Genomic DNA, 22,687 nt, shown 5'->3' on the forward strand with positions numbered 1-22,687 from the left:
TCGCGGGAAGCAGGGGAGGGGGAGGAGCAGGGGGTGGAGCGTTCAGGGGAGGGGAGGAGGGGGAAGTGAGCTGAGGGCGGGGTGGAGAGCTGCGGCGCGGGGCCCTCTTAGGGCAGGGCCCAATTCAGCCGAATCGGCTGAATCGGCCTAAAGGCCTGAGGGTGATTGAGTGGATATAGTGTACTTAGATGTTTAGAAAGCCTTTGACAAGGTCTCTCACCGAAGGCTCTTAAGCCAATTAAGTTGTCATGGGATAAGAGGGAAGGTCCTCGCGTGGATGTGTATCTGATTAAAAGATAGGAAATAAAGGGTAGGAATAAATAGTTTTCAGACTGGAGAGAGGTAAATAGTGGTGTCCCCCACAGGTCTATACTGGGTCCAGTACTGTTCAACATATTCATAAATGATTTGGAAAAAGGGGTAAACAATGAGGTGGCAAAATTTGCAGATAATACAAAACTACTCAAGATAGTTAAGTCCAAAGCAGACTGCAAAGAGTTAAAAAAGGATCTCACAAAACTGGGTGACTGGGCAACAAAAAGGGACAATGAAATTCAATGTTGATAAATGCAAAGAAATGCACATTAGAAAGCATAATCCCAACTATACATATAAAATGATGGGGTCTAAATTAGCTGTTTTCAATCAAGAAAGAGATCTTGGAATTATTGTGGATAGTTCTACAAAAAAACATCCACTCAGTGTGCAGCGGTAGTCAAAAAAGCGAACAGAATGTTGGGAATCATTAGGAAAGGGATAGATAATAAGACAGAAAATATCATATTGCTTCAGTATAAATCCATGGCATGCCCTCATCTTGAATACAGCATGCAGATGTGATAACTCCATCTCAAAAAAGATATATTGGAACTGGAAAAAGTAGAGAAAAGGGCAACAGAATTACTAGGGGTATGGAACAGCTTTCATATGAGGGGAGATTAATAAGACTGGGACTTTTCACCTTGGACATCCCAACCCTTTGCCCCAGGCCTGAGCCCCCACCAAACCCAAACCCCTCATCTCCAGCATCCACATCAACAATTTTCTTCAACTGGGTCGCCAGAAAAAAAGTTTGAAAACCACTGCCTTAAGGGTTCTTTTTGATAACTTGGTAATAACCATATTCTGGGTAATAAGAACCTTACTGGTTTAAACAGAAAAAACCCTCCAGTAATGATCAAAGTAGATGACTCAGAGGTGAGTTTTCAAGATAGGAGTGTAATATTGGCTTGGATAGCTTTGACCTAAGTTTACACAATTAGGCCTCAATCTTGCAAGCTCTTGCATATGTGATTTTATGCACATATGCATAAAGTCCTGCACATGCATAAGTTTTTATCGCATTGGGCCTTAAAAAGTCTAGCAATTGAGTTAATTAAAATAAGTCTAAAAGTTGCATTGCTTGTTCCCAAAACCTGAGATTTCGGATTTCAAATCAACTTTGCTTATGTATGCCAACAATGATTGTTATACCAATTTTCAACATGATGGTGTTCGATCTTTTGGCTATATACATGTGTTGGCTTTTCTATTAACAGTTTCAATAAATATAGTATAACTATTTATTTTGTAATTAGCAGTTTTCTTGTCCATTTCCAGAGGCAACAGTTTTAAGCTATGACGGAAGTATGTTTATGAAGATACAGCTCCCTGTTGTGATGCATACAGAGGCAGAAGATGTGTCCTTACGGTTCAGGTCTCAGCGAGCTTATGGCATTTTAATGGCAACTACTTCTAGGGAATCTGCAGATACACTTCGTTTAGAGCTGGATGCAGGACGAGTTAAACTAACGGTCAACCTAGGTAACAAACCCTTCCCCCTCTCCCTCCCCCCTCCAGAAATTAACATCTTCAGCATTCTTATTCTTATTATTTTGCTTGCAAGCATTTATTGAACAGCCTGTTTGACATTAAAATTAAATTATATATATATATATACACACACACACACATGTCCATTTTTTAAAGTTACTGATTTTTATTCTTTTGGTTTTGCATTTTTTATTCTTTACACAATTTAACATAACCCATCATAATATATTTTGTACTATTGTGTGTTCTAAAAAGAGAAGGCCAGTTCATCAGTGACATTTCTAGATGAAATAATTTTAACCTGCTTGATTTCTGAGAATTGGTCTCTACCCACAGATTCTTCATAATTAGCAGCTACAGAAGTTGAGTGTACAGAGAGAAACTGTTCCAGCTATTATATGTAGGTCAGTGTAATTTTAGCTCCACCAATTAACATAACATATACATGCATAATCAAAAAACTTCTAATTTTCACACATGAAATATTGTACATTATGTCAACTGATGGGCATTATTGGTTTCTTCTTTTTAGCAGTCACATATGTAGTGAAATCCATCTTTTCTTTTATGAACAATTCTGTAGTGGTATTTTTGTGTCAAAAGATAACACAACCCTTCAATGCCCGAAGTCTGCGGCCCTCAGCAAACAGCCATGTGAACACAAAAAACACAAGCCCTTCTACAGAAAACAAATTAATAAAATGCTATCCTGGTTTGGCATATAATTGACAAAATGTTAGGTTACTATTTTCTGTAATAAGTATCAAACTCCACATGCCTTTTTCATTTTGCCTTATGTTTTTGTTGGGTTTTTTTTAGGTAGAGAGAAGAGAGTATGAAAGAGAACAAACACAGTGAATAAAAACTCATATAGGTTCTGTGAAGTGATTTATTTTACATAGTTGCTTTCAAGATTGATGAATAACTATCTAAATTAGCTGTTTATATGGTGATTTCAGAGATATAATTTTAAAGTGTGTAGATAACCCGATGATGAGCTAACACCCATTATGTAGAAAAGTAGGTCATTGAATTACTATTCTGATATTTACGGGAGGTAGGGGTGAGAGGAGGGGAGAGGTTGAAGGGGAGAGAAGGGAAATAAAAGTTAAGACAACCAAGTGGTCCTCTTTGACTGTTCTCTTATAGTTCCCTCTTGTGACAGCCTAGGGTTACTGCAAGCTGATAAAATGTTTTGAATCACAAAATGGCAATGTGGGGCCTCCTTCAGGAAAGCTTTCTGTAGTAAGAGGTGTGTAGGTGCTGGTCCCTGGCTGTTTGCAACCACTTTTCTGATGCGGTTGACGACACATGACAAACTCAGCTATATGGAAACAAAATCTAGGTTTTATATTATTTATGCTCCTCAAAGGTGCTGAAGATAAATTATTGTACGTACAAAACAGTGTTGCATATTTTTAAAATCCGGGGTCATAATCCAACAAAATGATTCTCCAGAGCAATCCAATATGTTTTCATATACAGTAGATATCTATATAGGTATAAAAGGAAAGTAAACAAAAAAAAACAATATCTGTGTTAGCTATAATATTTATTCCACACAAATAACAATAGCGAATTCTTAGGCGAGAACTAAGCTGAAAAGAGATGGTATTCTCGAACTCCTGGATTTTCCAAATAAAATGTTCTTAGATATTAATATGAGACTTTAAATACAGTAATTGTTCTGCTGTGAATTGATTGTATACATTTATATAAAGTAAAATATATACTACAGTGTGAAAGACTATTTACAAACATAGTTAATGCTTTATATTTTACTACACAGTTTAATAGTAAGAAAAAAAGTCCACCTTTGAGGTGTAATATATAACTGTGGTCCAAGATGAATGATGGTGGCTTGGCCTGCTCTATGCCCCATTGTGACGGAGCACTTTTTAATTACACTGAGAAAAATTATCTGTTCTTTCACAGATGGGGAGAAAGTTGTGGCCTGCCTCAATCAAGCATTTTTGACAGTTAAACATGATTTTTCACTTAGATTTGTCACCATGTAGCTTTGTTTGAAATTGGCCATTTTTGACTCTATACTGCCGTTTCTACGTATAAAGTTTTATTGCACTATATCTGGGTTACAGCAATATGTAAAGACTAATCATTTGGAGTGGCCATATTTGCATGTGTCTGTCCCCGGAAGGGTGGACTGTGATTTTATTGGATGTCTGCAGCTATTACCTTGAAGGATAAATTTTCATTTTTCATCTATTCTTCCCCATCTAGACTGTATCAGGATTAACTGTAATTCCAGTAAGTGCCTATTCAAAATTTTTAAAATGTTATTCCTCCATTATAAAATTATGCAAACTAGATGAAAAGATTGTGTACAGTTTACAAGCATTTGATAACTCAGTACTGAAATGCTATATTTATTACAAGGGTGTACAAAGTCATCATATTTTCTCTACTGTAAATTGAACATTTTCTCTTTCACACCCACTTAAACCTCAAAATTAAGTAAAAAATTAAGGACACTAAAGGTTTAAATAGAGGGGAAAATAGTGCAAGGTTTGTTATAGCCTTAGCTAGTTCATAGTACATAACTATCCTACTGAATTAATCAAGCTGGGTTCTTTTATTGACAATAGCCAAGGGGTATTGAACAAGAATTCATGATTTTCCACAACCTGTTCTACAGTCTTTTTCCCATTGTTCCTTGGCCTTTCATCTCTAATCTATGGTGAGACTCTCTGAACATAATTGTCCTTACTACAACAATTCATATTCCATAATCCTCCCAAGCAATTAACCATATTTACTTGTTGCTTCCTGCACAATTAGTTTTGCTAAACCCTTGTTTTATGGATATGTAATATATGGGTAGTATTAAGTTAAGGACATTAATGTGTCTGACAAAAACTACATTTGTATGATGATTTTTTACACTCTAATCATGTAAGAACCCTTAAATTGAACATTTTTTATCTGTGCTATGCATGTTAATGAAACAGAGGGAAATATTTGCCAGATGAATGGACTAAATTTGATCCTTTCTGATATTATTTGGATTAAGAGGATATATTCCAAAAGGGGATAAAGGACTGTGATTTTATTTTGAGTCAGGGGAGCTCCTGAATGGTGTCAACACAATTATCTATAGTAAGTACCGTAGATTTTAATTGCTTTATTTTTTCTTCCTGGTTTTGGAGTCCAGAATTGGTCCTACACAAATATTAAAAGCCAAATAAAAACTATTTAAACATAGCCACCAATAGTACTAAACTCTCCATAATTCATTAGAATAATTACCCATAATATTTTTCTAGTCCATGAAGAAAAATAGGAAGCTACATTTACTTCTATATAATATGCAAGAATATGCAATGCAGATAGATCCTGCACTAAACAAGCTGCATGAGAACAGAAGTAATGCTTCATTTGTAAAGAAGTTAAACAGAAATCATATTATGAAGCAGTATGTTCTTTAGGTAAGTATTACATTCTAAAATGTATTCAGACTTAAAATCTTAACACATTTTAAAATTGTATTTTAAATTAATGTAAAACAAATGTGTCTGCTTGTAGGACAAAGTGGCTTCTTCATAAGAATAGTGTTTCCTACGGTTCCAGTTCAAGGAGAAAGTATGTCCATTTGTCTGTTGCCAAATGTGGTCAAGGACTGGGCATGTCTTTTGATCTAAAACAAGTAGCTATTTGGCACAAATGCAATGACCTTATTTGCTGTTGGCAAATGCAATTTTTCTCTGAAGGAAACAATAGATGGTAACGCAGATTTCCTTGATTTCCTATAGAATTTCACAAAATCCCTCCCAGAGGAGATTTAATAACTTTGAAGAAATCTGGAATTATTAATCCATAATATATAATTTGTTTCACTTTGTGTCAACTTTGGACAAGCTCAGGTGTCATAAAAATTAAGTAAAATGAGTGGTGGACATAAATGCCATCTCAGTGTTGGATCAAGAAAGAACCTACTAAAGTAGAGCAGGTAATCTAATTAGAGTGCCTATGGGCTTGAAATAAGCAGTGATGTGGTCAATGGCAAGGATTCCAATGCAGTGATTATTATGCCATTATTACTCCTTCTTGTCCTCAGACTGAGAAAAGCCTGTTGAGAGTCTTTGGGTTAAGTTTACAGGTGAGAGCAACGAGGATGGTGTTGTGCTGGACGTCTGCTGTAAAACACCAGGCCAGGAGGATGAGGTAGATGAGGTTTTCTTCGAACAACTAACACAAGTTTCCAGATCACAGGCCCGGGTCCTCATGGGGGACTTCAATCACCCTGACATCTGCTGGGAGAGCAATACAACAGTGCACAAACAATCCAGGAAGCTTTTGGAGAGTGTTGGGGACAACTTCCTTGTGCAAGTGCTGGGGGAGCCATGCACCTCTTGACCTGCTGCTCGCAAACAAGGAAGAATTGGTAGGGGAAGTAGAAGTGCGTGGCAACCTGGACAGCAGTGACCATGAGATGGTCGAGTTCAAGATCCTGACAAAAGAAAGGAGAGCAGCAGAATACAGACCCTGGACTTCAGAAAAGCAGACTTTGACTCCCTCAGGGAACTGATGAGCAGGATCCCCTGGGAGGCTATTATGAGGTGGAAAGGAGTCCAGGAGAGCTGGCTGTATTTTAAAGGAGCCTTATTGAGGGTGCAGGAATAAACTATCCTGATGTGCAGAAAGAACAGCCAATGTGTCAGGCAACCCGCTTGGCTTAACAGTGAAATCTTCAATGAGCTTAAACACAAAAAGGAAGCTTACAAGACATGGAAACTTGGACAGATTACAAGGGAGGAGTATAAAAATATTGCTAAAGCATGCAGGGATGTAATCAGGAAGGCCAAAGCACAATTGGAGTTGCAGTTAGCAAGGGATGTGAAGGGTAACAAGAAGGGTTTCTTCAGGTATGTTAGCAACAAGAAGGTCAGGGAAAGTGTGGGACCCTTACTGAATGAGGGAGGCAACCTAGAGACAGATGATGTGGAAAAAGCTGAAGTATTCAATGCTTTTTTTTGCCTTGGTCTTCACAAACAAGGTCAGCTCCCAGACTGCTGCACTGGGCAACACAGTATAGGGAGGAGGTGAGCAGCCCTCAGAGGTGAAAGAACAGCTTAAGGACTATTTAGAAAAACTGGACATGCTCAAGTCCATGGGGCTGGATGCAATGCATCCGAGGGTGCTGAGGGAGTTGGCTGATCTGATTGCAGAGCCATTGGCCATTATCTTTGAAAACTCATGGCGATCGGGGGAACTCCCGGACGACTGGAAAAAGGCTAATGTAATGCCCATCTTTAAGAAAGGGAAGTAGGAGAACCCGGGGAACTACAGACCGGTCAGCCTCACCTCAGTCCCCGGAAAAATCACGCAGCAGGTACTGAAGGTACATTTTGAAGCACTTGAAGGAGAGGAAGGTGATCAGGAACAGTCAATATGGATTCACCAAAGGCAAGTCATGCCTGATCAACCCGATTTCCTTCTATGATTAGATAACTGGCTCTGTGGATATAGGGAAACCGGTGATCGTGATATATCTAGACTTTAGCAAACCTTTTGATATGGTGTCCCCACAGTATTCTTGCCAGCAAGTTAAAGAAGTATGGATTGGATGAATGGACTATAAGGTGGATAGAAAGTTGGCTAGATTGTCGGGCTTAATGCGTAGTGATCAATAGCTCGATGTCTAGCTGGCAGCCAGTATCAAGTGGAGTGCCCCAAGGGTCGGTCCTGTGGCGGGTTTTGTTCAACATCTTCATTAATGATCTGCATGATGGTTTTTACAGCATAGCTGCTGCCCTGTCCACCTCTCCCTGGAAGAACAAACACAGACAGACAAGAGGGGAGTCTTTGTTTCAATTTTAAAAAGTTCTAGCCTTCCCGGTGGCTCTTTTGGCCAAGTGCCCACTCACTTCCTTTTACCTATGCATAGCAGTGAGACTTTTTAACCCTTTACAGGTAGAACAATTAGAGAATAGCTACTAAGAGGGAATGTATAGCTACTGGCTGGCTGGATGTCCATAAAAGGGAGCTACCTCCCCCCCCCCCCTTCATTTATCACAGCACTACTCATGTGTAAGTAGTACACGGCATTGACTGGAAATGCTGCATGAACACCTGTTCTTGTGGCATGTTCACTGGTAAGGCATCCTGCAAATCCTAGGAAAACCAAGGAATCATACAAGATTATCAATAAACAGCAGGGTAATTAAACGGGTGATTGATCAAACAATGATATTCAAAAGCAATCCATTTTCAGCCTGCATTACAGGGTTCAAGCAGTGGGGAAATTTAAATAAAAACCATACAGCCATTTGAAATCTACTGCTTGTTGTAATGCATTTAGTTGCATCATTAAGAGGCTTCCATCTGTGCTCTTGTAGATGTTGCAAAATCTACTTTCATGATGAAAATGGCTAATCAATATCCATGTACTAGCCTTTTATTATCTGCTGACAAGACTGACTAGAATATAATCTATCTGTTCTTTTTCCATCCTCGACAATGGAAAAACAATAAAACACAATGGGCTGGGTCCTCGGCTAGTGTAAATTGGCACAGTCAATACAGCAGCATCGAGTTGTATCAGATGTTTTTGATCTGTGTTAAAAAGCATGTAAAGGAGCATTACATTACAGCCAGTGCAGCAAAAATCAGCATGGCATATGTGGAGTTCTTTCTGTTGCAGAAACATTATCATGAAACAGCACTATCCACCCATGCAGCCTCATGAAACCAGCATCCACTGCTATATAGAAGAGAGAGCGGGCATTGGATCCCCCAGCTGTCTCCTTCACCATCATCCACCAGCAGTTGAAAGAGAACATCATGGGAAGGTGGAAAAAGGAAACTGATGTACAAACGCAAAATGAAATAAGAGAGCAGCTTGGATATTCCAGATCCATAGAGCTTAATTTGGGCTTTGTCACAAGTCTTAAATTTCTAGTGCACTGATGCAGGTGTAGACATGGAAACACATAATCTGATCCTCAATTCCCCACTTTCTCCAAGGGTGGTGGGGGTGCCTGTACTATGACATGCAGATTGAATCCCCTGCTGCACCAGCTCAGCAACCCTGTCTGGCATGCTTGTGGTGGGGAGGCACAACCAAGGCCTGACCACCTGTACAAGAAGAGGAAGAGGGAGCTTCCCGACTCTGCTCCCCTGCTACAACCTGCTGCCACTACTACTGCCTGGGATAGAGACAGTGAGCACAGGGAGTTAAGCAGTCATTTTATACTCCCTTATTTCCCTATGCAGGTGCAAGGCAAGGGTCATAATTGGGTTTGTAATGAGTAGAAGGAGGGAAAAGGAGAGCCAGTTCTCCATGTCAATATGTGCAGGGAAAATAAGGCTTACTTTAAAAAAGTTATTTCCCCCCTATTATCCAGGTTTAATCTTGTCCTTTGGGTTTGGGGTTTTTTTCTAAAGAAATTTTGTTACTGTGAAGAATGTGCAATTTATTTTTAGAATCTGCCTCACCCCCATGGAATCTCACCATCATTTAGGGTCTTGAAGCTCTTCAGAGAGAATTCAAAATACAATGCCATGAAAATAGCATTGAAATATATATTTTTTAAAAATCAGTAAAATATTGTAAAAAATCATAAATAGTTGAGGCAGCCTTTCCCAGGTGCTGACAGCAAAAAGAACTTACAAATGTCTATGGAATTGTCTAAGGAGGATGAGCAGGGCTCTAACTGGGCTGGCTTTCAGGGTCTCACTAAGCCATTCCTTTACCAATAAATAAATAAATAAAGCCACCATCTTCTCCAGAAGCTCATCATTCTTTTAAAGAGACAATTAAGTCTCCAGGCCATATTTCCCACAAGATATCCTGAAAAACATTAAATGAATATAATTTTGCCTAAAGATAAATGTCAACATTGTTAACTATTTTGCTGCTGACAGGGTGGATTTGATTTAAATCAAATTGATTTAAATCACTAGTCAGGAAGACTCGATTTAATCATGGATTTCTACATAAAAGTGCATTCTTGTTGGTTGTTATAACTTTAATACATATTCTTCACAACTCATAGATAGATGTAGGTTTCATTTTTAGAAGGCACACACTATACATTTTGAAAGTGATTTATGTTGAAAACTTTTCAGATTAGTTTTACAGCTATATCAAAAAACGAATGATTGTTTGGTTATTTCATTTACCAAAGGTAATTGAAGCAGATATTTATAAAGTCATTAGGAGGTGAACTATCTCCAGTTCAACAGGTTAATCATTAATATTTGGAGAATTTTCTTGCCATGCTGTATTAGGAGGAGAATATCACCAGACATTTAAATTGTTTTATTTAACTAAAACAACAATCTTATGTATTCTGGATTTTTTTCTTCAACAGCAAACATATAATATTTTAACAAAACAAGCATATGAATTTTTGAATTTAGTTAAACATTCAAGTTTTTTAAAATCAGGTTTGTTTTTGTTCAAGTTGTTTTTAACTAAAATGGTTAAATGAAATATTTTAAAAAAAATTGACTATGTCAGCCAGGTCAACTTGAGAAACTTAAAATATTGACTTCTGCAGATAACTCAATCATCTTCACCTTCATTTTCCTGTTTGTTCATAATCTGGAAAAGAAAAACAAGCTTTCCTGCTTTTTCAGGTCCCAAATGATTTCATAATTTGGAATGAATTAGTCCAAAGGAAGAAAATATTCTTTCTACACCAGCAGAAGAAGCTACCGCTGTTAAAAGTGATATTATCACTTCAACAGTCTCTGAATCCAAGTGCTTAAGTGATTTCCACCATTTCACTGGTGTGACTTTCTTTAAAACATCATCAGCAAACATATATTTCTTGAAGGGTTCTTATTCCCAAACTGGGTCTCTTTTATCGTCTGCTGCCATTATAGGTTTTCCCTTCTAGTGAGAGAATGGTATGGTAGATCTCAAATCAATGAAGGCAACACTCAGAAAGACCTCAAGACTTCTGGAATATGCTGCTCAAACAGTTTCACTTTTCTTTCTACTGCCTGTCCCTCCCTTCTCACATTTATCTCCAGACTTCTTCTCCTTATACAGACCTATTCACCCCCAACAATCTTCTATTCCTTGAACTTTTTGAAACTTTGCACTTTTAGAGAGAGGTAAGGGGTGGACTCTGTACACAAATTTGCAGAGAGACAATAGGGTTGAGGTCTGTGATTTCTCACCTCTATATATTATTTATTTATTTATTTATTTATTTATTTATTTAAAAAAACATTTTTGCTGTTAACAAGCATGTTATCTCTGGAGACACAAATCCACAGTTTGAGAACTCTAAAACTAAGCATATCTGATGGTATCTTCTAGACTGAGCACTGAGTCCCATTGGGTAGATAGAAAGATTAACCTAAATAATCTATACAGAAGCCCCTGGAACCCCATAAAATTGGGTCCTTAATCCATGAAATATTGGAACTAATTTACAAAACTTAAATATTACATGAATATATTGTCTCATACTATAGAATTAGAATTTATAATCCCTATTCCTTGATGAGATATCTTTGAGCTATAATGTATCTTAATTAAAACTATCTTTAGATAGGTTTTTTTCCTCAAAAAGCATTTTACAAAAAAAGTCTGATTTAAATTTTAAAAAAATCTGATTTTTTGATTTTTTTAAAACAATCATTGATTTTTATCCACCCTGGCTGCTGATAAAAGCCTATTAGCAAGGAACAATTATGCTATCAAGATATGCACTGTCAATTGAGACTGTCACTACCATTTTCAACCCCTCATACTTGGTCTGGCCTGTAAAGCCAACAAGCCAGAGAGAAAGAGTGAAGCCCAGGGGAGCATCTGAGTCCTATAGAAGAAGAACCAGTCCTGCAGAGCCCAGGGGAGCATCTGATCCTCGGTGATGTTGAGCCAAGCCTGAGGAGCCCGAAAAGAGGGCCTCTGAGCCCATGAAGAGGAAGCCAAGCCTGAGGAGCCCAGCAGAGACTATGGGTATGTCTTAGCACCATCAATTGTGAGCCAGGCCCCAAGTAGTCCAGTATTCCCCAGCAGAATACTCATGATGGTATTTGCACAATCTACTGTGAGTGGTGGCATATAATGGCATTTCAATTGGGTAGAATTTGGTTTGTGGGTGGAGCCTGGAAAGGAACCACTTATTATTTTCTTTCCTCCGTTGGGACCTCTGAGGATGAGTTCTTCACATTAATGGTTGATACAACATGTGCAAGAAAAGGTTGATCACATGCTGACCTAAAGTATCAGAATGGAAACCTTAAAAGGTGAGTTAACCTATGTGGGTGACACTCAATGAAGTGGAATCACATGTAGCCAATTGCCTTCCGAGTTACAGCTTTAAACACAACTGGTCCAAGGCTCTTGAAATCAATCTGCTACCTCCCAGCCTACTCCTGCTCCCACTCCCCACTGGAGTGCCAGCAGTCACTATGGTGCACCAATCCAGACACCTAACATCTTTTCTCCTCCCTTTCCTCCTTCCTTATTTCATCATCCTCATCCCTTGTCTGCTGCACTTTTTATCTCATTTCCCACCTACCACCTTGGAATGAGCATAAAGTCCTCTAGTTATCCTGATAGTGTGGCTTACATGTTGTATACCTTTACCTGCTACCTTTGGTCTGTTTTTTCATCTATTTAGATTGTAAGCCTTGGATTGGAGCAGGGATTGTCCCTTATTGTGTGTTTGTACAGTGCCTCGCCAAATGGAGTTGTGATCCCAATTGGGGTCTCTATGAATAACCAATTATATAATATAATAATATGCCTGTGGCTTTTCAGCCCAAGATGCTGCATTCTGCACTAGCAACAAGCAGTGACCGATTCCTATTGAAAACACTACTTAGAGTGAGTTACAGCAATAAACCTCGTTGTGATGAAGTTGAGAATAAATCATGAAACAGTGAGGGTTTAAATATATAGCTCTTTAAATATCTTTTAAAGCACACAGAGGAAAGTAGCCATCCTAATTATTAAATGTCCAAACCACCAGGTGTTAGCCAAATGCATGTTTTTAACATTAGTACAGAAATATTTGTCTCCTCAGTAACTGCCTCTACATTAATTTAGGAGCATTAGTGGACTCCCATTTTGATATTTTGTTGTCAGCTAGTGAACCCCACAAAGCCTTGCAACATTGTTTCATGAGGCCAGATTCTTATGGCATATTAGTTATGTTGTGATACTTTACTCTACAAGCAATCCCACTGAAGTAAAGGTATCAGAATCTGATCCATAATGTGCACAGTTTGTGGAGTGATCATTGATGGCAGTACACACCAGCTGATTCTGTGTCTGCTCTAGAAGGGTAAGTCTCTTCCATGAAAACATCCATGCTTACATTTTCTATAATTAACAATTTTGCATAGCTCATATCTGTATTTATAGTGTCAAATGGATGATAGTTTAAAAAAGTAGGAAAAAAGTAGCTAGGAACTAGTGTATTTTTTTTTTCAGATGACACTTTTTTATAATCAGTGGAAACATGGATAAGCAAGATTTTAATGTACAGTGAATCTTAATTTTCCCCTCATTTTGTTCTTTCTTTCTTCCTCAGTCAGCATTTTGAAAAGTCAGATGACTAGGTCAGGTTTCAGCACTGTTTGGTGGTCATCACTTTTTTTTCATGTTACAAAGCTGATCTATCATAATTTTTGGGAACTGAAGAATAATACTCTCCTCAACATCACAACCATTGACTACATTAAATACTATTACTTTCGAGAGAAGAATACATTGAATAAAAAACTACAGAAATGTTAAAATTGTGTAGATAATCATGCAAAAGTCAGGAAATGCATGAAGTCAGTCTTAGCTCTAACCCTTGCACCTAGGAATTCCAATATGGTATTTAATTATGGGATTGGATATTAGTTCTCCAATAGTATAACAGTCTATAATATTAGAACTGTGTGATTGGTGATTCTGATGTGTACTGTCTACATCCAACATGCCATGTGGATGGTACTTTTGTATCTATATCCATCGCACAACTACAAGGTGGCCAAGTGGTTAAATTTTTATTTCAGGTGTCTGTATTGTAAATGTAGTCCATTGGGAACCAGCAATGTTCAGTGCTCTTCACTTCCCGTATTATGGCTCTTTTAGGTTAATAAAGTGGGCTGTAATTATAGTGGCACATTTCCTCCTCCCTTACTTCATCAACCTCATCTTCTGACCTTCCCCCACCATTTAACACCTACAATTCAAAACAAAACTTCAGATGAAATGAAGAAGCCATAAACCCATCATCTCCCTGCCAGTGAAGAGTCATTGTAAAACCTTGTCATCAGAGTCTATAAAAATATGGGCTGTACACCCGGATGGTAACAGAGATGTCAAAAGCAAATGTTTCAATGAATTAAAAAAAAAGCCCACAACAATACTAACCACAACACTTATTTCTGATTTATTATTAGAGTGGTCAAATAATTAATAACAAACCACCTATTTAATTAATTTTGCCTCTTTTTCTGTGTTTGCTGATTGTCATGAGCAGTTTGTGATATTCTCAGATTTCTTTTTCAAAACTATTTGACAAATGCTTCCCGAGAACAATTTTTGATTTGTACCTTTTTCACAAGGAAATCACTGTGAACTTTTGGAATTCAAAACTGAGCTTAGTTTTAGATACATTGGTCACATGGTATTGTTTCTAAGAATAACACACATCAAATCAGAGAACAGCAACAAATCATATATATGTATTCAGAATTCACCTTTAGCAAAATTCTCCAATATTTGCTTTAAATTCTCTGTTTCCATTTATATTGCTCTTCGTAAACCAATTTGCTAGTATATTTGTGGGAAATACTTGATGCAAATGTGTTTAAAAAACTGTTTGTATTTTTTTAAATATTGCAATATTTTTTTCCAAATGGGCTGAAGTTACAAGAAGATTTTTGGATGACAGAAATCAAAAACTGTTTAACTTTTTTTTTTTAAAGAAAATAAATCTGGCAAAAGAGTTACTAATTTTTTTACCATGATTCAGAAAAGCATTTAAGTATGTGCTTTAAGTTAAACATATGTTCAATATTTTTTTGACTAGGAATGCTTTCCTGAATCCTATCCCCAAATGAATAGCCATCCTACCGCAGATGTACATTGCTGTTCTAAGAAGTACATGACAGGTTCGCAGTAATACATCTGTCCCAACATAGATTTGTGCATAAGTTATAATTGGCATGTTTATTTTTTTAAATTAAATACTGTGGTATGTTGTGCTAATTTGCTCTTTGAAAGGTGAACTTTCTGCTCACTTAGATATAATAAAAGAGAGGAGAAAATAATGAGAGATCTGGTGTTAGTGGAATTTGCATGTTAAAGCTGGCAAACACAACTGGTGAGCATTGTAGGAGATCTGCAAATACATTAAGACATTTTGCCAACGCTTCCTTCTCCTCTCGCTCGCTCTCATTTATTGCAATTTTTTGTGAATAACATGCTTTTACATTGGAAAAGACTCCATTTGACTTCATGGGAGTTGGATCATGCCCCTAAACCCATAATTATTTATATACAAGTCTGATTGGTTTACCCAGCTGCCTGAAAAACTTAGCTGCCCATCTCAAATCTTCATGCTGACTTGAAGAAAGAAAGAAAACATAAAGATACTTCATGCAAACTCTGCTTGAATTCATTGGGCCTGAGTCTGAATTATCTTACACTGGTGTAAGTCAGGGGTAAATCCATTGTAATGAAATATTTTGCTCCTGTGGCCAACAGTGTGTGATGAGAATTTGACATAATGAAAGTGCCATGTATTGAATTCTTGCAGAATCAGGCCCATATATAGGACCTTGGTAATAGTTTTCAATAAGCAGCAGTCAAAATTAAGGGCCAGGCTCTGTTCTCGTTTGCATAAATGCAACCCCAGTGAAATTAATAGGATATTATATCTGTGATTTTTTCAAAGCCGCCTGTGGCATTTGGATGGCTGGGTCCCATTAAAGTAATCTTATTGATTCCAAAGCCAGAAGGCTGTGATCATCTAGTTTGACCTTCTGTATAACAGAAGGCATAGAACTAGGCAGCTTTCAAAATCTCAGACTATAATTATGACTGATGGCAGAATTTGACCTTAAAAGTGTTGTACCTGTGGAAGATATTCCATAAGTATGTATTAGTTCCATATATGTGATTGTTTTCCCACCTCAAAAAGGTGGGTTATGCTATCACTGCTTTACTTCTTATGAAACCAATCACCATTTCTTCAGTTTTCAGCTCTTGGATATGCTAAAATATTATTTTCCATGAATACTATGAAAATAAGGATGGCAACTCTTTTGCAGTATACTTTCAGAAGATCTAATAGTATTAAAAACGTTTTACCAATGTGTGTCACTGACAATTTCTTATATTGAAAAAGCTTTTCTATATCTAGTCCATTTTTCATTGGTGACTATTAAAATGCACGAAGCATCTATTATAACAATTCTAAATGCTCAGCTACTTATTAACGGAACATCATAACTGTTTCCTAATTATGCCTTCTTGACAATTACCTTAATAAATCATATTCAGGTAGTTGTTAAAATTTCCATTCAAGCACAGTTCTTTTTGCTTGACATGTTGAGAGGCTAACGTATTATCCCTTGCAGCTGATTTCTAGTCTTCTGTCCATCAGGCAAGTTACTTCAAAGAAGTATTACACGTTTGACTTGAGACATAAAGAGGTTTGCTAACACTTGGTGTTCCAAGGTCCAGTCACTATGATAAGTGTGCAGAGGGATAAATGCTTTCTCCACCAGTGGTATTTGGTCTAGGCAGTACTGAAGGAACAAGATACAAGATGAAGAACAGGACATGGAATCCAAAAAAGTTATTAAAAAATTAAGGGGGCAGGGTGCATTTAGCTCAATTTTGTTTCCTTCTTCTAAAGACTTTTATTTTTTTATGAATTGTAAAGATTACAGTTTTACCTCTGGCAATGAAACATATATATATAAGAACATAAGAAAGGCCGTACTGGGTCAGACCAAAGGTCCATCTAGCCCAGTATCTGTCTACCGACAGTGGCCAATGCCAGGTGCCCCAGAGGGAGTGAACCTAACAGGCAATGATCAAGTGATCTCTCTCCTGCCATCCATCTCCATCCTCTGACGAACAGAGGCTAGGGACACCATTCTTACCCATCCTGGCTAATAGCCATTTATGGACTTAGCCACCATGAATTTAAATGGGGACTGGATAAATTCATGGTGGCTAAGTCCATAAATGGCTATTAGCCAGAATGGGTAAGAATGGTGTCCCTAGCCTCTGTTCGTCAGAGGATGGAGATGGATGGCAGGAGAGAGATCACTTGATCATTGCCTGTTAGGTTCACTCCCTCTGGGGCACCTGGCATTGGCCACTGTCGGTAGACAGATACTGGGCTAGATAGACCTTTGGTCTGACCCAGTACGGCCTTTCTTATGTTCTTATATATATATATGTTTCATTGCCAGAGGTAAAACTGTAATCTTTTATTTATATATATATATATAAAGTGACATTCAGTATCATTCAATCACTTTTATTTATACAGTTGCTTTTTGTATATGCACCTTAAAAAACATGTCACGATAATAGCAAAATCTGTTTGGAAAGGAAAGACAAAATAGGTAAATCAACTATTCCAGATTAAACGAGATGCCATAAAATGTTTATGTATTTGATCTGTGGAGACAATGGATGATATAGATGAGGGACAGAGTATGGGTACTACAGACCAAAGAATTTCTCTTACCAAAATTATAAAAATACAGCTATGAATGTATATGCTAGTTACCTGGTTGAATCATAGAATATCAGGGTTAGAAGGGACCTCAGGAGGTCTTCTAGTCCAACCCTCTGCTCAAAGCAGGACCAATCCCCAACTAAATCATCCCAGCCAGGGCTTTGTTGAGCCTGACCTTAAAAACCTCTAAGGAAGGAGATTCCACCACCTCCCTAGGTAATCCAATCCAGTGCTTCACCACCCTCCTAGTGAAAAAGTTTTTCCTAATATCCAACCTAAACCTCCCCCACTGCAACTTGAGACCATTACTCCTTGTTCTGTCATCTGATACCACTGAGAACAGTCTAGATCCATCCTCTTTGGAACCCCCTTTCAGGTAGTTGAAAGCAGCTATCAAATCCCCCCTCATTCTTCTCTTCTGCGGACTAAACAATCCCTGTTCCCTCAGCCTCTCCTCATAAGTCATGTGCTCCAGCCCCCTAATCATTTTTGTTGCCCTCCGCTGGACTCTTTCCAATTTTTCCACATCTTTCTTGTAGTGTGGGGCCCAAAACTGGACACAGTCTCCAGATGAGGCCTCACCAATGTTGAATAGAGGGGAATGATCACGTCCCTCGATCTGCTGGCAATGCTCCTACTAATACAGCCCAATATGCCGTTGGCCTTCTTGGCAACAAGGGCACACTGCTGACTCATATCCAGCTTCTCATCCACTGTGACCCCTAGGTCCTTTTCTGCAGAACTGTTGCCTAACCATTCGGTCCCTAGTCTGTAGCAGTGCATGGGATTCTTCCAGCCTAAGTGCAGGACTCTGCACTTGTCCTTGTTGAACCTCATCAGGTTTCTTTTGGCCCAATCCTCTAATTTGTCTAGGTCCCTCTGGATCCTATCCCTACCCTCCAGCGTATCTACCTCCTCTCCCAGCTTAGTGTCATCTGCAAACTTGCTGAGGGTGCAGTCCACACCATCCTCTAGATCATTAATGAAGATATTGAACAAAACTGGCCCGAGGACCGACCCTTGGGGCACTCCGCTTGATACCTTGATCACTACCTGTTGAGCCCGACGATCTAGCCAGCTTTCTATCCACCTTATAGTCCATTTATCCAGCCCATACTTCTTTAACTTGCCAGCAAGAATACTGTGGGAGACCGTATCAAAAGTTTGCTAACGTCAAGGAATAACACGTCCACTGCTTTCCCCTCATCCACAGAGCCAGTTATCTTGTCATAGAAGGCAATTAGGTTAGTCAGGCATGACTTGCCCTTGGTGAAGCCATGCTGACTGTTCCTGATCACTTTCCTCTCCTCTAAATGCTTCAGAATTGATTAGTTGAGGACCTGTTCCATGATTTTTCCAGGGACTGAGGTGAGGCTGACTGGCCTGTAGTTCCCCAGATCCTCCTTCTTCCCTTTTTTAAAGATGGGAACTACATTAGCCTTTTTACAGTCATCTGGGACCTCCCCCGATCGCCAAGAATTTTCAAAGATAATGGCCATGGCTCTGCAAACACATCGGCCAACTCCTTTAGCACCCTCGGATGCAGTGCATCCGGCCCCATGGACTTGTGCTTGCCAGCTTTTCTAAATAGTCCTGAACCATTTCTTTCTCCACAGAGGCCTGGTCCCCTCCTCCCCATGCTGTGCTGCCCAGTGCAGCAGTCTGGGAGCTGACCTTGTTCATGAAAACAGAGGCAAAAAAAGCATTGAGTACATTAGCTTTTTCCACATCCTCTGTCACTAGGTTGCCTCCCTCATTCAGTAAGAGGCCCACACTTTCCTTGATTTTCTTCTTGTTGCTAACATACCTGAAGGAACCCTTCGTTACTCTTAACATCTCTTGCTAGTTGCAACTCCAAGTGTGATTTGGCCTTCCTGATTTCACTCCTGCATGCCTGAGCAATATTTTTATACTCCTCCCTAGTTATTTGTCCAAGCTTCCACTTCTTGTAAGCTTCTTTTTTGTGTTTAAAATCAGCAAGGATTTCACTGTTAAGCCAAGCTAGTCGCCTGCCATATTTACTATTCTTTCTACACATCTGGATGGTTTGTTCCTGCAACCTCAATAAGCATTCTTTAAAATACAGCCAGCTCTCCTGGACTCCTTTCCCCCTCATGTTATTCTCCCAGGGGATCCTGCCCAGCAGTTTCCTAACGGAGTCAAAGTCTGCTTTTCTGAAGTCCAGGGTCCGTATTCTGCTGCTCTCCTTTCTTCCTTGTGTCAGGATCCTGTGTCAGGATCCTTTCTTACTTGTGTCAGAATCCATGTCTACAGATCACCAATAAACTTCAAATTGTCCATGCAGTGTTTTTTGCAAGATCACACTAACTTTAACATGAATATGCTGTCTCCTTGGAGGGAACAATGAAGGCACTGTACATCAAAAGTGTCCAAGGACTGAGATATTTTTTCATAAACCTCCAGCCACTAAATTTTGCATATGCTAAATATTGTTTTAAAAGCCTGTTGATAAGCTAGTCAGCTATGAATGGCAACCGTGCTAACTGGCAGAGGCAAAAATGTGGATGTTTGACTTTAGAAACTGACACAAGTATAGGCAGGGAGGTGCTCCTGAAAAGGTGAGGATGGGAATTTTTAGGAAGGAAGCTGATCTACCTTTTCAAAACTAAAAATACTGAGATTCCTTATATTGTCCAGTGGTACTATCTGCAATCATTATAAGAGATAATTAACAGTAAAGAGAATTCTGGATATTCACTCAGTTCACCAATTTCATCTAACTACCCATCAGTCAATTTGAAAATTCATTCTGCCATTCCATGTTTTTATTTTATACAGACATGAAATACACAAAGCAACAGTCTTCTTGGAATCAACAGAAAGAGTTGTGTATTGTCTGAATGGAAATGATAGTCCAGTCCTAATCGCAGAATGAAATTCCTGAGAGGATGCATATGAATGTTGAAAGAGTAGAACCAATGACAGTGTCTTGAGGAATGCTTCAGTTAATAGTGGCTTCATTTGACCATTATTAACATGTACCTGCTAAAAGTGGCAAGTCATAAACAAATTGAAAAGTAGCTTGAAATGCCTGACTCAGAATAAATTCACAGTGAAAAGATCTAATTTAAGAAGCAAGTACACACTGATTACAGTTCTTTGGACAGAAAATTTTTGAAGATAACTTTGAAGATGTTCAGCAAATTTAGTTTTCATAAAAAGCCAAAATTAAATACATCTACAGTTTATTATGGAAGAGATGTGTGTAACAGCTGAATACCTATCACCCTTTTAAAATCTTTACTTCAAAGGATCAGTAGTTTGCTGCACTCTTCTTAAATCCAAGAATCATACGGCATAATCTATGTTTGAAGGAGGCTAACTGGATACAGTAGAAAAATTCCCAGATCAATCGATATACAAATCAGCTGCCTACATAAGGCACTAATAGGTGTGACATCCATTATCCCCTGATTTCCTCAGATGTGAGCCACATAAACTTGAAAAGCATGTATTAAATCTACTGTATTAATAATCTGGAAAAGCTTGGTTATTCTTTCTTTACAAGAATACTATTAAAAAAAAAGTCATATTTACACTTAGTTCCAGTGCAGCCACAGTGGGAAATACTGACCTGGCCCTTCCAGATCTGAAAGTGAACAATCAATTCAGATGTGTCCAGCTGTCTTATTGTGGTTGGGTACCTTTCATTCCCTGCTAATGCAAGGTGGAGACCAGGAATCCCTTAAGTCGTACACATAAAATGGTGACACTTGACCAGTTATTCTGCAAAGTGTGAAGATGTTATAAACCAGCTCATAAACTAAGGACAGATACAGATGAAGTGATAATGACACTGCAGAAGAATCAAACTGAGGGTAAGACTGAAATAGCATAATTGTACAAGGTAAATGAAGAGGACCTTTTAAAAAAAATAGCTGGAACAAGTAAATGAGAAATCATGTGAATATTTTGAGATAACTTCAAGGCACAAACCCAAAGAAATGCAGGCTTCATCCGCCTGCATGCAAGTCAGAGAATTAGGGCTTGATCCTACACCTGTTGAAGTCAATGGGAGCTTTGGATTTTCAAGGAAACAATCAGACCCCTTCATTTACTCATAAGTATTCAAAATGCTCTCACATGTACAAGTTAAAGGATCTCCGCTGACTCCTCTGTATGTGGAAGCCTTCGAGAATAAGTAGTCTTATTAAATTAAACGTACATCAATCCATAGTGTGAATAAAAATATTCTAAAAGCATGTAAGTAGTAATGAACCATTGCAAATCTCTAAACATTATTATCTCTATACCTTGCAACTAGGGAAATTTTGTAATTCACTGTCTTCACTTAAAAACAAAACAAACATTAAAGTCCAATTCTGAGCATGAATTTAAAGGAGATTTAGTTGGCTGCATATATTAGATCAGTAGTACTTTGGGATAAAGACACCTGTAGATTTGGCAGGAGAGGGGAGGGAAGTATTTTCTTAAAATAAAATCACAGTCCAAAAGTTTTCCTTTCTATACTAACATCAGTTTTCTCAATCTGCTTAAGCATAATGTGCAAGATAGGATGGTAAAATGAAGTATTTTAAAATGTTTTGTAAGTCCTTTTATTCGTATTCATTTTTACTTAAGTATAAATATAATGGTGTTTAAGGAAAAAGAAATTATGCATAAACAGTACTATTATTATTTTTAATTGTAGTTCCTTACATCTAGCAATGTTCTTCTGAATTAGAATGATCTTGGTTTGACATAAATGGGCACACTCAATATCAAAGCCACGAAGGCTTAATATTGTCAAAATATTATATTAGCATCTTTCGTCATGGTTCCCAATGATAATCTAACCACAGTAATTTACACTCTGATCCTCTTCCAAAGTTATTTGCAACCTTCTTTACCAAGATAGAGGCTTTATCAGCCTTTGCAGTAGAAGTCAATATAGCTTTTGACTTCTTTAACTAGTGTGGTTCTCACAAAATAGAACAGAACAAAATAGTGGGTGGAGTGACCTGCAGCGTGGATCCTTCATATCCCTAGAAGATGCTGCCATCATCATGATACACCTCCATTCCACTTTTCTCTAATAAGGGAAGTGGCACATGTCTGCCTTAGGTATTTTCTATAACCCCAGTTGCTTGTAACGCTAAGCACCTCATGATATTTAATGTATTTATGCTTTCAACATCCATGGAGTATTATTATCCCCATTTTACAGATGG

The 22,687-nt window shown here is 38.2% G+C and overlaps 1 protein-coding gene across 25 annotated transcripts in view; it reads left to right on the top strand.

The window, feature by feature from the left end:
* NRXN1 (neurexin 1) overlaps positions 1–22,687 on the top strand; it is a 1,214,702-nt gene that overhangs the window by 579,183 nt on the left and 612,832 nt on the right. For 18 of the 25 annotated variants that reach the window (XM_065401764.1, XM_065401747.1, XM_065401749.1 and 15 more), the window contains 2 exons: positions 1,600–1,803; positions 4,054–4,080. In XM_065401764.1, coding sequence (XP_065257836.1) covers positions 1,600–1,803; positions 4,054–4,080 — 231 coding nt within the window. The remainder of the gene's footprint in view (positions 1–1,599; positions 1,804–4,053; positions 4,081–22,687) is intronic. The other 7 variants (XM_065401759.1, XM_065401767.1, XM_065401769.1 and 4 more) reach the window with 1 other exon arrangement.

The sequence above is a fragment of the Emys orbicularis genome, chromosome 3, assembly GCF_028017835.1.
Source record: "Emys orbicularis isolate rEmyOrb1 chromosome 3, rEmyOrb1.hap1, whole genome shotgun sequence".
Lineage (NCBI taxonomy): Eukaryota > Metazoa > Chordata > Testudines > Emydidae > Emys > Emys orbicularis.